The sequence below is a fragment of the Mirounga leonina genome, unplaced genomic scaffold (assembly GCF_011800145.1).
Source record: "Mirounga leonina isolate KUSES-001 unplaced genomic scaffold, KU_Mleo_1.0 Mir_82, whole genome shotgun sequence".
NCBI classification, from domain to species: domain Eukaryota; kingdom Metazoa; phylum Chordata; class Mammalia; order Carnivora; family Phocidae; genus Mirounga; species Mirounga leonina.
In genome coordinates, this window is record NW_023270825.1 from 32,141,320 (window position 1) to 32,158,217 (window position 16,898).

At 43.6% G+C, this 16,898-nt stretch overlaps 1 protein-coding gene across 5 annotated transcripts in view; it reads right to left on the bottom strand.

Annotated features, from left to right (window-relative positions):
* Positions 1–16,898, bottom strand: part of RAD51B (RAD51 paralog B) — a 561,756-nt gene that overhangs the window by 154,194 nt on the left and 390,664 nt on the right. For all 5 annotated transcript variants that reach the window (XR_004677086.1, XR_004677087.1, XR_004677088.1 and 2 more), the window contains exon 8: positions 703–799. Coding sequence is in view for 2 of the 5 variants with exons in the window: in XM_034993401.1 (XP_034849292.1) it covers positions 703–799 (97 nt within the window). In the remaining 3 variants the exon portion in view is untranslated. The remainder of the gene's footprint in view (positions 1–702; positions 800–16,898) is intronic.

Sequence of the window (16,898 nt, forward strand, 5' to 3'; positions counted from 1 at the left end):
GGTCTGTCACAGCTATGCACATTTATCCAGCCCACAACTAGCAGAACTCAGAAATGTCACATAAGAACTTTCAATAAAGCTAGAAACCACCCACTGGCTCCGTGGCGTAATTCCCCTAGCTACGTAAATCGTAGCTAGGCTGACCTTTGCTAGCATGGGAGGGTGGAGAAAATTTTGCAGATTTACCAATGTGGAGAGTTTCTCTTAACCCTTTTGTAAAGTTGGCCGGGAATGCCACATCTCCAGCCCACGACACTGGTGCACACTTTTAGCCAGTCCCAAAGCACCCAGCACAACAAACAAAAGGCTGAATTGCTATGGGACCACCAGTAAAGCCAACCTGTGAGCATCAGTCTCAAAAATCAAGTCACTTTGCAGTTGGCCTTATACTAAGGACCCAAAATCAATCTATGGAGGTGTGACAGGCTTCAAGGTGGAGGTGATTGGATGTCCATGAAGGTGACTCACTCGGATGAAAAAGGAAGCTGGCCTATAGAGACGGGGCAAGAGCCTTTCCAAATACAAGGGATCAGATGCCGGGGAAGTTGGCTAAGCCTAAATCGCCAGGATCCGGCTGTGTTCACTGGCCAGGGCCTCTCAGCGCAGCCTCCCAGCGCAACAGGGGGCGGAGAGGCAGAGAGGAAAGGCGGTGAGGTTATACGTCAGTGTCAAGTTTCGGCCCCTCTCGGACAGATCCCTTACCTTCAGACAGGGACAAATCATCAGCTGGAGACACCAGGTCTGCCTGAGAAGCTAGGGCTCTGCTTAGATGCGTTGTAATTTGATTCGTCAAGATAACCTGTGAACAGACAGGGAGAAGGTGGGGGAAGGGAGAAGAAAGAGACCAAATTAATTATTAGAGCTCTCAAAAGAGCAGACTGTGGTTCAGGGGAGGACTGATAAGCACAGGTAGGAAAACCCCAGTTCTGACTTTCATCAGTTTTATCTGCAGGCCAGAATATCTGGCGAAACCTACAGGTCATTCAAAACACAGAAAAGGGGAAGCAGGCTTCTTTTAGAGCTTAAACCACCAATCGGTTCCTTCTAAATGCTGAGTAAATTGGGACTGAGAGGTGTTGTCATATTAGCTAAATAACAGAAGGCTAACCAGAGAATTAAGATGCATATGAACACATTTGATCAAACTTCAATTTTTAGGATTATATCCACAGCCCAAGATATTGCTAGTGCTAAATAAAAGCAGTAATTTAAAACTGGGATGCCTATGGCTTCTTCCATATTAACTCAAAGTCAGAGTTTTATTTCCAAATTTGTGAAACTGTAATAAGATTCATCCGTAAAGGAACAACACTGTTCTTTTAGATTCGCTGAACGCCAACAAAAACATTCCAGTCTCACTATGCATTTAAAACACAAATTAATATAACCCTACCTATACAAAATACGGTTCATATTTAAAATTATATGATCCACTTATAATTTTATGATCAAATTAAAATATGACCAACTTAAAATTCATATGATCCACTGCCACACCATGACATTCACTTCAGTCAAGAAACTATTCTTTTCCTTAAAAATCTTTGTTTATAACATTTACTATATTGTTTAGAAGGCTGAAGGAAGAATAAAATACAGATTCTCTCCTGGAACATTACATTGACTAACACCACAATCATTTCCCAAGGTTTGGGTGTTCCCATTACGTGGAAGAACTGTGAGCATCTTGGTCACTCAGAGGAAACGTCCCTTCTGAAAATGGTACTAGTCACTTAGTATCTGGAATAAGCATCGAGTTGGACTGTCTTGGTCTGTCCCGAGGGTCAGCTATGGTTTTGTTGCCACCCGAATTTGAACAGAAGTGGAAACTGTCTCTGTTCTTCATTGTCCGGCTTTTCAGCCACACCTTTGTCACTGTCTCTTGAATGAACCATGGACACGTTATAAATCCTCTACCAATGGCAGCTTAATTGAGGGCTGAGAGTGGAGCACGATGGCAAGGTCAGGCAAAGAAATGAAGTACTCTATTAGCAAAGCCAACCTTTGCAAGGTCTCTGTGTGTGAGCTAGGCATATGAGTCTCCAGCTACTCTGAAGTGATGGTCAGATCCTGCAGCCCTCTGCTGAGTATCTGCTCATCTTCTCCTCATTCTTCTGCATTGCTACTTTTCATCTGGACTGGTAAGAATCACATGCCATGCGTCTGCAATTACAATGGCTTTACATAGTCAAATAACAGCCTACTCTCTCAAGAACAAATGCTCATTTGTAGGAGTCTGGATAAAAATTATGTTCATTTCTCTCTTTATAATATAGGGTGTGGGCTTTGGAGTTTAATTAAACTGAGTTCAAATTCTGACTCTGACACTGCACACCCTGGGAAAGTTACTTAAACTTTTGAGTTAAGTAGCTTCATTTGTTCATAGGTAAAATCATACCCATCTTACAGAACTGTTACAAGAATTCAGTGAGATAATCAATGTGAGGCATCTAACAATGTCTGGCACATAGTAAATAGTCAATAAACAGAAGCCATTGTTATTGGTGTTATTTTCTTCAGAACGATGCTATATAGATTAAGTATATATATAATATATAGTAATACCATGTGCTTCAGATAATTGAATCTAACAGGAGAACACTAAACCACAATTTCCTACATTAGGATATACTTCAGGATCTGATCATTTCTACCAATCTTAGTCCTTCTTAAGTTTTATTCAATGGCTAGGAATTTGTGCAAAAATCTCAATAAGAAAAAGATAGCAATCATTTACAGGCAGGCCAATAGGTACTGGTATGACTCTGAAAATACTATGCGCTTTATTTACCAATGAACAAAATAATATATCTGTCTGTCCTAGTTTTTAAAAATGTGAAGCTTCTGAGAGATCAAAATAGGAAAGCTCTACTTTTTTAGAGAATTCTTCTAAATGATGGCTTGGTAAAAATGAAAGAACTCTAATGATATGGTGATGATAATACAAAAAAAAAAAAAAATGTATTGAATACCTACCATGCAAGGCCTGTCACCATATACACAGGGAGAAACAAAGGGGTGAAGGCTCTGTATGTCTTCTCTAGAAACTTGTAAGTTAACAGATGAGCCATTTACTAAAATATTCAGATCACTTTTTCCCCTCATTTTTACTATTATTTCACTGGTCCTTCATGGAAACTTGTCTTGAGATGATGGTTTTATTATACAGAACTAATAGAGTTATGTCCTGCAGAACCTCAAACCAAACTCCAGATGTCCCTCAGAAGGTACTCAGCACCATCTCCACTTTCAACAGGAGACGAGGTGGAGAAGACATTTCACTCTCCAAGGGCAAGAGTGGTTTTGCTAATAATCCTCTCCTTTTGTATTTTGCACCCGAAAGCCAAATCACTGAAGGACACATAGCAACCAAACTCAGGGCTTTGCTAATCACATCATCTTACTAAATTGTTGTGGTTTTCTCAACCCGTGTTCAGCAAAATGATAGAATGGAAACATTTTCAAATAGCATCGCTGACAAATAACCATGGCTTGCGCAGAAGCTCATAAATGCATTGTCCTCTGGAGACCCGAAAACTACACCCTTAAAGTAACCTATAAAATACTATTACACATTATAAACAGAGTCTTAACACTACCTGGTTTCTGGAAAGTTGTTCTGACTGACACTTCAGAAGGGCGTCCTTGCCATTTTGCTCCAATGGAAAGACTGGGGCTTCCGATGCTTGGTGTCACATTTGTGGGAGTGCAGTTTGCACAGTAGTTAGGTAAGTGCTTGGGAGTCAGACAGACTGGAGTTAAGATCCTGGGCTCCACCACTTACTAGCCGTATGACATTGGGGAAGTCTCATACCTCTCTGGTATGATAATACTGAACTCACAGGGTTTCACGAAAGTGGATAATGCATATAAGATCCTTAGCATTAGTGCCTGACCAGTGGTTAATGCTAAAATGTTAGCACTCATCATTGTCTTTAGTTATCCTTTGCGGACTGGTACCTTCCTCTTTAGATAGAAAACATACCTGATTCCCTTTTGTATAACATACAGCCCACTGCTGACAAAGAACAATTGTTGATATGTTCAAAAAGCAATGACAATTTAAATGAAAGGACAGCAACTATTTTTGCCACTTCTCTGAAAGTATGGCTCATTGAAAACATACCCCCCACCCCCCCACCCCCATCAACTACAAATCCAAAGGCCAGAATGGGACTCTTGGACTAAGGGGAAAATAGGTTGGTTTTTTGTTTGTTTGTTTTAGTGGTCATGATTACATCTGAAGCCAGGAGGAGACGGAGTCTAGCTTAAAGTTTATTCTTCAGGAAGGAGAATACCAACCATCTACTGGGAAGAGGAGGCTTTGTAAGTCAGACAAAGTAACAATTATCTCCACTCAACTCTGTATATCAAGAGACCACTTACTCCCAGGGCTTCTCCGTATTGCCCTCTGGGCTGCAGGATGCTTCGGGTACACTTGACTTGCAAATGGTAAGTCAAGTCTTCTCATACCACATAGACCTTAAGTCTCATTTTTAGTGCTCCTCTCCCAAGGCAACACTGGGGTGAGACTTCTCCCTCCAAAGACCATGTCCCTGGGTTCCAAGTTTTCTCTTGCATTATCTGGCTTTCTCTAAGTGCATCCTACTCAACCCTTCTGTGTACAGCATCTATGCTCACTTTAAGGGCACCATAAAGCTCTTTAAAAAAGAAGAAACTTCAGGGTACATATTCATAAACAACCCAGTAAGTCCTGCTTTCACAAAGAACAGGTCTTAGAGGAAAAAAAGGTGGAAAGACAGGAACCAGTTAAAGACCAGGTGAACTAAAAAGGCAGATGGATGGGAAGGAATGTCATTTTGGTCAGAAGACAGGGTCTTGTGGATGAAAAAGCCAACTAACACACAAACAGAAATATGACTCATTTCCATTAAGTATTAAAAAAAATAGCTTAAGAGAGCAAATAACCGGAGACAAGAAGGTAGGAGCAGAATAAACTGATCAGAACCATAAGCCCTAAGGGTCAGGGGGTTAGGGAGCTAGAGTCCCCTGGGCAATTAAGCCTGCTTTTCCATGAGTCTCTGTATCCAGTGCAGACCACTTGCCTTCAGTTGACCCATCTTTCTTTGGCTATGCTGTGGCCAAACTATATCTATGCTGTACCCACGCCCCCATCCTACTCACACTTCCTGGTCCAGAATATATTCTACCTTAGGGGCCACTGTATGTCTAGTCTGATCCACCCTACAGTGAAGTATTAGAAGTATTTCTGCTGGGGCCTCCAGGAGTAGCCACTTAGTATATTCCAGCTCATGGTGAGTACTGAAAAATAGGAGACAGAAGAGAAAATGGGACAGCCCTGAAGAAATCAGGGTGGAGAACTGTCAGATCTAAACGCACAGCCTTTGGCAGAAGAAGCTCCTTTTATTTGACTCTTGGAAGGTGACAGAGAAGAAGGACTTTATGGTAAGCCAGGGATAGAAGAGGTTGGAATGGAATATCTGGCCCTCTTTGGTCAGCAGAAGAAATATTCATGGTCAGCAAAACAATAACTCAATATTTACAAGTCAGATTTTTTTAAGGACCTAAATATATGGCACATGCCCTCATTCAACTTTCTGTGGGGGCAAGTGAGAGGCAAAATTTGTAAGCCCCACTTTCCACCAGGTGAACTAGAGTCACCTGCCTGAGGTCAGCAGCTCAGATAAGAAGAGGGACGTGGGGGCGCCTGGGTGGCTCAGTCGTTAAGCGTCTGCCTTCAGCTCAGGTCGTGATCCCAGAGTCCTGGGATCGGGCTCCATATCGGGCTCCCTGCTCGGTGGGAAGCCTGCTTCTCCCTCTCCCCCTCCCTCTGCTTGTGTTCCCTCTCTCACTGTGTCTCTGTCAAATGAATAAATAAAAAAATCTTTAAAAAAAAAAAAAAGAAGAGGGACATGCTGGCTTCCCTGCCCACTCTTCCTCCCAAGGCAGCAGTAGGCAGAGGAGAGGAAGGAGGAGCTCTTAGCCCAGACCCTAGGATGGATGACTTTTCCAGGCCTGCATGTCCTGGTCTAGAGAATTTGATCTATAGATTTCTTTGTTCATTATTTTTAATGTCCAGAAATTAGAAGATTATCAGAGTGCTACATTGTAACAAGCCCAATTTTGTGACAAGAGTCCTTTTGGACTCTGATGCTACGAAATAACCATAGTCAAGTAGGTAAGTAGCTGCAGCTTCTACAAAAGAGCCAGGCATTTGAGGCAATCTGAGTCGAACTCTCCCTATCTTTTTGGTGGTTTTCAGTGCCCCAGATGCATGTGGCATGTCATTTCCGAGGCCCACAGGAGGCCTGGAATCTAAAGCTCTTCATGGAACTCATGTCTATGTGCAAGAGTTTAAGGGGGAGGCTGGGTTAGAGGAATCGTGCGTGAGGCCCCTCGGGGGGGTAGGGTGGCATTTCTATGCCCATTAAAACACCCACTTCCTCCTCCCACCCCCTCCCTGTCAGAAACCTGCTACAAGCTAACACAGAGAATCAGACAAGTTTCAAAATCACTTTAATTGGGCCTGTAGCGCTAGGTGCAGGGATGGTCCCAATACTCCTGGTTACTCAAGTGGACAGGCAGTGCACCAGATAACCTGGCCAGCCAGAGAAAGGGCATCATCCGAGCGATGGAGAGAGAGGCTGGGGGCTGACTCTGCTCACAAACTGCCTGCCTGCTGCCAAATCTAGCACTCTCAAAATGACAGGGCTCTGCTTTTCAAAGGTTCTGAAGTCATAGTTCATTTTTTCTTCTTTTTGTATTAAAAATGGTCTATCTGCCCACGGTACACTTTTTTAAACTGTCATTTTTGGTATCTAAAATGATCCTAATTGCCAGATAGGACAGTGATCGAGCCTTTCTATCTAAACATAGGCCTTGGGTAAGTCAGAAATTCTGGGTTTCAATCCTGGCTCTGTTAAGGGTTGCTGAATGTCCTGCTTTTAAGAAGACAGAGGCTGGAATTTTCCTGTGAGAAATTGTTAAGGTTCATTGAGTCCTTTCATCACCAAGGCTTGAGAGAAAGGCCCTGGAGTGGTTTTCACCATACTCTCCTCTTGATTCCCAACCATGACGGTGTCTGCCCCAACCCATTCTGCTGTACAGGAGTTGGGAGTGGGCCCCCCTGCACCCCCCTGTACCCCCAGCCCCCCTGCCGCAAGAAAGTGGGGGAGGGCACGAGGGATGGAGCAGCTCTGGGTGCAGTGCAGGAACAGAGGGAGTTCCTCCAAGAGAGGCCTGGAAGCCCACACTCATAGACACATGCCTCTCCCCCGCCTCTCCCCATCCCAAACCCTTCCTGTCACTTCCAACTCTGAAAAGAGATATCCAGTATTTGTTGTGAGGAAAAGTCAGACCAAATATTTTGGAGTTTGAGCGTCACAGTTCTGGTTTTACTATTCACTGGCTTAATTTTGCCAAGGTCTGGAAAATTATAAATCATTCCATTATGAAAAAAAAAATCATTTTTCTTTAGCTTCAGCCCAGAGAATATCAACTGTCAGTTCTAAAATAAAGAACTGATAAGGTTTTAGTATTCCAGCCTGCTTGAAGGTCTGTATGACAATTGTGTTCTGGGAAAATCTGAAAGACTGTGGGGGATTTTCCTTTCAAAATATTTGTGGTAAAAGGACCAAACTTCAATTTGGCCTGAAGAAAACACTGTTGTGGGAGTCAGGCATCCTGCCTCGTATTTCTGGCTCTGTCACTAGCCTGCTGTGCAATTCTGGAAAATGCTCCTAACTCCTCTGAACCTAAAAAGTGTTGAGTCAAAAAAAAAAAAAGTGTTGAGTCCATAAAAGACATAAAGAAAATGAACATATTCTGGCTGCAAATGTAGCAGGCTGCTATGAAAAACATTATACATTTCAGTTCGCATCGGGATGAATATTACACTTAAAATTCCACCTTATCATTGATTCTCATCATCTCCACCCTCAAGAAATCCATTTTACACAGAACCAAATGGCAGTGGCTGCGGAAGAGAGAAAGAAAAAAAAAAAAAAAAAAAAGAATGAAAGACACAATTGCAAATAATTTGGTATTTATGGTGAGAATACTTTCAAATCTTGATAAAAATTCATATCTCTTATTACGAACCTGGAGGAAAAAATCTCTTTTGTAGGTTTCACTGTGGAAATTCACAGGCAATGCTCAAGAAACACTGCCTCCGAGGAGAGTCCCTAAAGTAGGAGAGTCCCTAACAAAGATACTGGCTCAGTACGAGGCCACGGAGGTGGAGGGAGAGAAACGAATCTCCACAGCTTTGCACAAACACACACTCAATCACACAGAGACTGGTAACACTACTGCTTCTGTCTCGTGTTAGCCATTGTCTAGACCTCTGAGTTCAGAGGAAACGGACTGAAATAAAACTGTGCCTGCCATTTGGTCAAAATAAAGACACAAGAAAACGGCAGCACGGCAGGGTGGCTTTCTCTTTGGCCTCCTTCTCCAGGGGTGCACACGCAAGGGGATGCGGTGGGGAACCTGGGGTGGCAGCTACTGCGTAGGCGTGAAAGCTCGGTCCCGCTGTCAGCCCACTGTTCCACTGCTCCAATGGGGCTGAGGTTAACACACGTTGGTTCCGGGTCTCAAATGGGGTGACAGTTGTAACGAGGTCACAAACAGCAGCCTGGCGTGCTGTTTCCACCTGCAGCCCAACCTGGGCGACATCCTGTCAGTGATCTAGGGCTTGTTGCAGGAAATAACACGCGCCGCTGGTGACCTGCGACAGTGCGTTCACAGCAGCTTCAAATGGTGCATTCCCCAGCCGTGGGCGATTTTGCCCTTAGCATGGGATCAAATAGGTCTCTGGCCAGCTGGGGCTTGGAAGCGAACAAGGCCAATTGCTGGATGACTCTGAGGGTCCCAGATGTGGAAGAAACCTTCCTACCAGCCTTCACTGCACTGTACGTTTCTTGCGGCCGAGTGGCTTTTGATGGTTTGTTTGGTTGTCCTCGCCCACTCCCTTACTGCCCACTGAGCCCCACAGAAAGGCAGGGGAGGTGAATTTCCAACAGCCCTCTGAGTTTCTGCTGACCTTTTTAGGTGTTTTTGTTACTTGATGGTGCTTTCTATTCACGTGTACGCCTGGGTTCTGGGGATTCCCCTCCTTTTGATTTGCAAGGAGGGTTAGAAAGACACAGCTTTGTGATCAGTTCATCACAGGCAGCTACTATTGACTGATTTCCCCTCCTTAGACTCATCTGAGACCAAGAAAATAGTTCTGTTGAGTCACTTGCTCCCCAGGGGTCTGAAAATATGGCTCTTGGGGGAGTCCAGCCTGATAAACACCTACTTTGCTATTCTCCAGCCTCAGCCAAACTTATAGTGGCTTAGAGTGGGGAGGAGCTGAAGCCCGGAGGAGCTGAAGCCCAGAGGGGCCTCTGATCTCACCCCGCCTCTGAAAAATCTCCAGAGGAGGACAAGCCAACACTAATCTGACTTCTGTATCTCTATGCCACTCAAGCAAATTGCATTCCAAGGGCTCTCTGAACTCAGAAACTGGGTGCATGCATCCAATTCTATCTCCAAAGTCAATCTGTAGCATAAAATGAGAGCAAAGATCATTCATAACCTGTTCAAAAGGAGGTCAAAACATCTGCCTAGGAACAAATTTCCAAAACAGCAGCCTTGTGAGAGAAGCCTTTGAACAAAAACTATTTATTTGATATCCTCAAAGAAGGGATATTGTGTAAAGTGTTGTTGTTGTTGCTTGTTTTTTAAAGAAGGGTGGGGGGAATTGGGAGCTGAAGCTATCTGTCTATATCCATATTTAAATAAATGACATCAACATCCATAAACAATAATAACCTACAATTAAACAGAGTCAACATAAGAGAGACAGAAGAAGAATAGGCCCAGAAAAAATACATTAAAATGGCTAAATATTTACATGGCAAGTGAGGATGGGCCTCCTTCCATGGCAATGCCCTTGGAGTGGAGATCTTTGATCGTGGTCACTAACAAGCCAATCCCCATCATGTGCTACAGGCCCATAAAATGATGTCCTAGCCAAGGGCAGATCACACTCAAGGCATGAGCCCCAATGCCAGATGACAAATAGGTTTTTAGTCTCCAGTATCTACTCTGGTGCCTTGGGAATGGACACCTGGAGCACTGTCCCAAGAGGAAGTATGAGGTTGTGTCAGGCCTCTGAGTTGCTAGAGGGGATGGTGAGGGACATGAGCTGCTAAGCGTAACTGCACGAGAGTGCTATCCTGTCATTTTTCCTCCCGCATTTTCATTTGCCTCTCATCTAACGTCATTAACAAGAATACTGACAGCACTTTATGTGTGCATGATGCTTTATACTTTTCAGAGGATGCTCACAGAGTGGTCTTAGCTCATCCTCACTGCCTCATGAGGGAAACAGCTCTTGTGTATTAGGAGGGTGGGCTCTGGAGTCAGACCTCCTGGGCTTCCGTCTCAGCTCCACCACCACCCAGCTGTAGAATTTCAGGTAGATGACTTAATCTTTCTGTGCCTCACTTTCTTCAACTGCATCATGAGAGAACGATTGTACCTGTTGTGAGGATAAATGAGTTGGCACAGAAAGCACTTAAGACGGTGCCTAATACCCAGCAGGTGCCTAACAACTATCAGCTTTTTACCTACCATTCTACTCACTCCCATTTTTTTCTCCAATGGGAACACTGAAGCTTGTGACACTCTTACTATTCTTCTCTGTGTTTCTCATGGTTCGCTCACTCTGGCTCTCATCCCCATGTCAAGTGTCCCATGCCAAGGCTGAAATGTCCTTTACTCTGCTTCCAGCTTCCCTCTTTCAGGACCAGTTCAAATTGCACCTCTTCCATGAAGTCTTTCCTCACCATGCCCGCTGCAGCTGACTCGTCTCCCAGTTCCTAATGGTCCCCCTTGACAATCGGTCCCAAGTAATTTAGTACCAGGATTTTTTCTCGGTGTCATGTAGGTGATTCTTCCCTCTCTACCTACAGGGTCAATGTTCTGAGACTTCAGGGGTCTCTGCCTCCCTGTACCCATTCTAAAGGAGGGAGAAGGGAGGAGACTGTCTACTTCCTGCGGATCCAAGCCTGTACCAAGTGCTTTACATACATTAGTTCATTTCATCCTCACACCTCAGTGAGGCAAATGTTATTATCCTAGTTTTGAAGATGAGGAAACTGAGGCTCAGAGGAGTTGAACCATTTTCGGGGACGGAATAGCTAGTGTGTGGCAGAGCCAGATTCAAACCCGGTCTGTCTGCACCTCCAGTGTGGGCCGGCTCTACCACATAAAAGCTCTGTGACAAGAACCCTCACAGCCTCATGGATATTCGTGGATTAATTTCCTTAGAGCCTGGCATTTGCTGAGATCGGACGGACCAAGTGCCATGTGATTTACTGCAAAATCACACGGAAAGAAAAACTGTACAGAATGTTTAAGAATAAGACAAACTTTCAGTAGCAAGAAGAAACCAGTCGACTGTTCGAATGCTGTTTGGTGGAGCTGGAAACACTGAGTCTTCAGTGCAGGGAGGAACCATGCTCCAGCAGGTATGGCAGAAGAAAAGACACAGACTCCTGGATTCTATTTCTGTCTTGGCCGCTAACCTCTCTGCTAATATTTTCACTTCTGCTAACATGTGATGGCAAGAGTTTCAGAAGAAAGGTTGCCGCAGGAGAGCAGAAGGAGGACAGGCAGTGAGCTGGTTAAACGTGGTGGAGCCACAAACAGCGGGGGATCTGGAGGAGGAGTTCGCAGCCGGGACCAATCCCATGTGGGCCTTTATCTTTCCAGCTCTACTTCAACTCACAGGGAAGAGCCCTGGATACACCGCCCTCCTTAAATATAAATGATAGGAGTTTCTATGTGTTTAAATACCCTAAAAGGACTGTCTTCAGTTCACTTAGGATCCACGTGAGCCATTCAAAAAGTTTGTTCTTGTTTTCCGACTTGAAATGATGTTTGCATTCATTTTCTGACTGGTTACACCATACGATGGTGGTGCTAAATAAGAAAAAAAAAATCAGTCGATTCTTCATATGTTTGGTAATTGATTCCTGAAGTGTATTGCTGCCGGTGCTTGTGATGGAGGCCCTGGTCTATCTATGGTGAAGACACAGCCGGGCTGGAGCGGGTAGGGGCAGGGGTTTGTTCTTGGTCCTTGACATCATCCAGCCGAGAGGCCAGGCCTGGAAGGACTGGTAACCCAGGCAGGTTTGTGGTCATGCTGGCAATCATTTAAGGGGCATGAGGAGCCCTTTGAAAACAAGAAACACGGGACCTGTGGATGGTGTCTTTCCATTTCCACATATCTGAAGTCCCACTGAATTCAGAATCCTGGAGCTGTGGGCAAGTCTTGTGGAAGATTTCCTGCTCAGATCGAGGCTTGGAAAGGGATCACTGCTGAAAATGAACAGCCAGCTGCTTGGGAATGGGAGGACAAGGAAGCTCTTCTCTGTCTGGTTATTTACAAGGCAGAGTTTGGGCTCACGGACTCCTCCTGCCCTCCCCAGGACAGCACTGAAACGACTAAGTCTGCCTGTTATTCCAGTGAATCCAGTCAAATAAATAAGTCAATTCTCTTTAAGTTTGTGGTCTCAACTCCTTGTTGGTTTATTGCAAAATTAAAGGGCACACAGAGTAGAACCATCAATCAGTAACCAGCAGAGGAATAAGCTCTTTGTGGAATGTACTGAGAAGCAGGAAAGAAGACGGGAAAAAAATGAAAAGAAACCTCATGAAATGGTCATTTGTTAGGAGAACAGAGGGGGGAAAATCCACATTTCACATGCAGCATCATTTAGGAGAAGTCTTATTAAAGGTTTCCTATCTCACCAGGAGAGCAAGCACAGGAACGCAAAGAAAAATCCCTCAAAATGATCTGCCATTTATTAGTGCTGGTTTCTTGTGGCCTTTGCTGTGTTCCGTAGACCCAGCCAGAGATCATGGGGCCAAGCGGCTGGAACAGTGACTCAGCAGGCTCAGGACCAGAGCAAGGAGACGAGATACCACTACTGCTTATTACAAGGCAAACATAACTGGCTCCCTCCATTCTTCATCCCAACCTGACGGTCCCGTAGCACCCTGTTATTAAAGCACCTCCTTAGTACCGTGCGTTATTTGGAATGTATAATAAATGTGATTTGATGAGGGTAAAAACTGAAGAGCAATATATAGTCTAGAGGAAAAAAACTAACACTCAGTGAGTACCCACTGGGTGCCAAACAGTACGCTCAATGCCTTATTTACGTAACTTGCCTCATTGCAATCCTATGCGGTAGGTGACATTGTTCTTGGGCTCTCAGGATAAATGTATTTGGTAACTTGCATAGCTTGCAGCAAGCAGCCACATCTATGTGACTCCAAAATCACTTCTTTCAACCAGACTCACCATGTTTAATCATGGCACCAGGAAAACTACTGTGGATTTTAAATCCTGCTAGAAGAAATGAAATAGGTAGAACTGGAAATAGCAGAATGGAAACTCACCAGTCCTATGTCTACCCTGCACATTTTCTACTTCAAATAACTTCCTTGTCTGGACAACTGATATTCTTGACCATTTCACAAGAGAGGAAAGCAAGGTGCCAGGGGGTGGAGGGAATTGCTCACGCTAGTAAACAGAAGAGCCATTAGACCACGACATGGCTCTGATTCTCACCCATGGCAAGATGTGCCTTTTGAAATAACTTGGTAATAGGGAAGAATTCTTTATGTTGCTTTAGAAAAAATGAAGGGGCTATATACACAAGGCATAAACAAATACAGAATCTCATTCTGAACCTCCTTATCATCTAGTGATAAGGTAGGTATTACATTTCTTTCCACATCAGAGAGGAAAAGTGAGTAGCCTAAAGTTCACAGCATATAAATGGACCCACACCTGGGTCTACTGATTCCAGATCCCATGCTCTTTACACTCCTTGATCCTGAAGGGGAATGCACCTCCTAGAGAGAGGCAGATTGATGGTAAAGGAATAACTTTCATGAGAAAGCTGGGTCTCAATGTCTTTCTGAAACAAGGAGGAACTGCTTGTGAAGTTGTGATGCCCAATGCAATGGGATCTTGGTTTTATTTCCTCTCTCTACAGAGGTGACTATCGATAGTGTCCGAACCTTTATGCTCTCTTTGAAGGTGGTCCTCTCTTACTCATGTGAGGCTCATTTAAGTGCTGGTTATGATTTATTAGAAGTGGCCCCATTCATTAATTCAGCAAAGGAGTTCCTAAGAGAGGACAGTGGAAGCAAGAAGTGAAAGAAAGCTGTATCTGGGACTAGGTAGGTTTGGGGCAAGATTGCAAGGAGTTAAAGAGTAAAATGTATATTTATGGCTTCCCTTCCCAACTCCACCATCTTCTTTCTGCTGTAAACCCCATGGGCTTTGAACACTCAACCTTCCCAACACAGTAGAGTGGAACCCCTCTCAGACGTCCCTTCCCCAGCCAGCACCACCTAGAAGGGTTTTGAAAGCCCAAGATCCATCCCTGTACCATCCACTACTACTCATAAATCCACACAGTCTTTTCTTCCCTTCTCTCTTTCTAATGAGCTAAATCTTAAATTGTCCTAAGTGACTTTTGCTACAGATCCTTATGCTACTAGGGAGGGCGCCCAGTGACATACCAATTGCTCTAAAGCAGTGACTCTGAAGTGATTGAGGTGGGTGTTGAATCTAGTCTTCCGACTCCAAATTCCATGTTAATTCCTGTACACATTCTTTTCCTCCCTCTTCTGAGATAGAAAATCTGGCTCTACATCTGACTGACAGAGTCCCCAATAGATATTTAAAGCATAGCTGAAATATAAGCTGAATATCTGACAAAATAAAATCACTCAAGTCATTTTATTATTACAATTCAAAATGTTGATAGAATATTTATTAAATACTAACTGGGGTCAAAACAAAGCAAATAGAAGACTGCTATTTTTCTGTTAAAAGGGAGAAGTAGTATGAGTATTACTATATAAACTATAATGAAAGGGAGCAAATAATCCTTGTCATAAGGAGAATGAAGAGAGAGTCTAGAAGATGGGAAAAGATGGCTTCTCACTGGGGGACTCAGGAAAAGTGTCATTTGATCTGGGCCTTGAAAGAAAGGTGCAATTTTGTCATTGAGAGTTATGTGGAAAGTTTTTACAAATGGCAGAAGAGGCCCCAATATTATAAGAATTTGAACTGCAGAGTATTTTAAATTTTTTTTTAAAGAGTTTATTTATTTGACAGAGAGAGAGACAGTGAGAGAAGGAACACAAGCAGGGGAAGTGGGAGAGGGAGAGGGAGAAGCAGGCTTCCCGCTGAGCGGGGAGCCCGATGCGGGGCTCGAACCCAGGACCCTGGGATCATGACCTGAGCCGAAGGCAGATGCTTAACCGACTGAGCCACCCAGGCGCCCCTGAACTACAGAGTATTTTAGAGGAGGACCTTAAACTCTGGAATACTGGCAGGCACTAAAAAGGTAACCAATCTGTATGAGTAATACACCAGGCATTTATACCAGGAATTCATTTTAATCCAAAGAGGTCTTTGAAAAGCATGGAAAAAGGCCCCCTAGCCAAGAGACACTAGGGGAACCAACTTGCAGGAAGGAGACACAAATTACCTTCAGAGTTTCATCGTGCCACTGAAGTTGACCCTTACAAGGCAGGTTCTTACAGTAAAATAACAATACTAATAATATGTCAATTGAGAAAATTACAAGTGTTGCGTGCATGTGTGTGTGTATTTCAAATTGTATGTAGAAGCTAAATTCTGCTAAAACACATCAAGGGTACCAGTCCTCATTATAGAGGAAAGGAAAAGCCCTAATCATATGCAATAGGGTTTAGAAAAATCTTTATGAAAGACGTCTTAGTAACTAGAGGAATAAAAACTAAAACACAACAGCAATCAAAAAGTCCTTAAACGACTGTGTGTCCTGTGTCCGTTCTGGTAGCTTCCCTCCAATCCCCTCACAAGCAGAAGAGATTCCAACAGACTGCAGAGCTTCCCTGCCCTGGAGAAAGGAGGCGTTAGAAACTGAAGCAGAGTCTTCTTAAAAATCTATTTTTTTTCCTCCCAGTTACTTTTCAACATGACTGACAAGAAAGCTTTCCACTTCTCTGTTTATGTTTTCTAAGCCAATAGCAAAGCTCAACTAGAGGTTCAAATAAAAACATTAATCAACACAACATAGGAGCATATTACTTCCAGGTAAATTCAGTTAGCTATCTGGTAGGACCTGGAGTTACACTGGAGTCAAACTAGGTAATCAACACTTACTGGTTCAGAACTGAATGACACAACGAAAGGACAGGATATGTGCCCCATAAAATGATGAATCTAGGTAATGATCATCAATGGATTAGGGGAAAAGTTGATAGGGAACCTGGCAATGGAATGATCAGCTGCCATCATCTGAACCCTCTGATCAATTTAATCACCGTTAAAGGTGGCACAACAAGACAGTATTGTTTTATGGCATGATAAAATAGGAAGTAAACAGCACCACCTGTAGAATATTTTTGCTTAAAAAAATCTAAGTCCTGGGGCACCTGGGTGGCTCAGTTGGTTAAGCGATGGCCTTCGGCTCAGATCATGATCCCAGGGTCCTGGATTGAGCCTCATGTCAGGCTCCCTGCTCCTCGGGGAGACTGCTTCTCCCTCTCCCTCTGCCTGCCACTCCCCCTGCTTGTGATCTCTCTCTCTGTCAAATAAATAAATAAAATCTTAAAAAAAAAAACCCTAAGTCCTAATCTAATAGGATATAGAAGAACAAGTTAAACGACCTTGTGAGGAAACCATCCACCAAATCTAAAATGTCAGGCATTCTATATCCAATTTCTCCAACAAATCAATGTCAAATAAAAGGGGTGGGCGTGGGGTTTTACAGAATAAAAGAAAGGGAATATAACAACCAAATACAATTTGTGGACCTTATTTAGGTCCTTATTCAAATTAACCAACTATA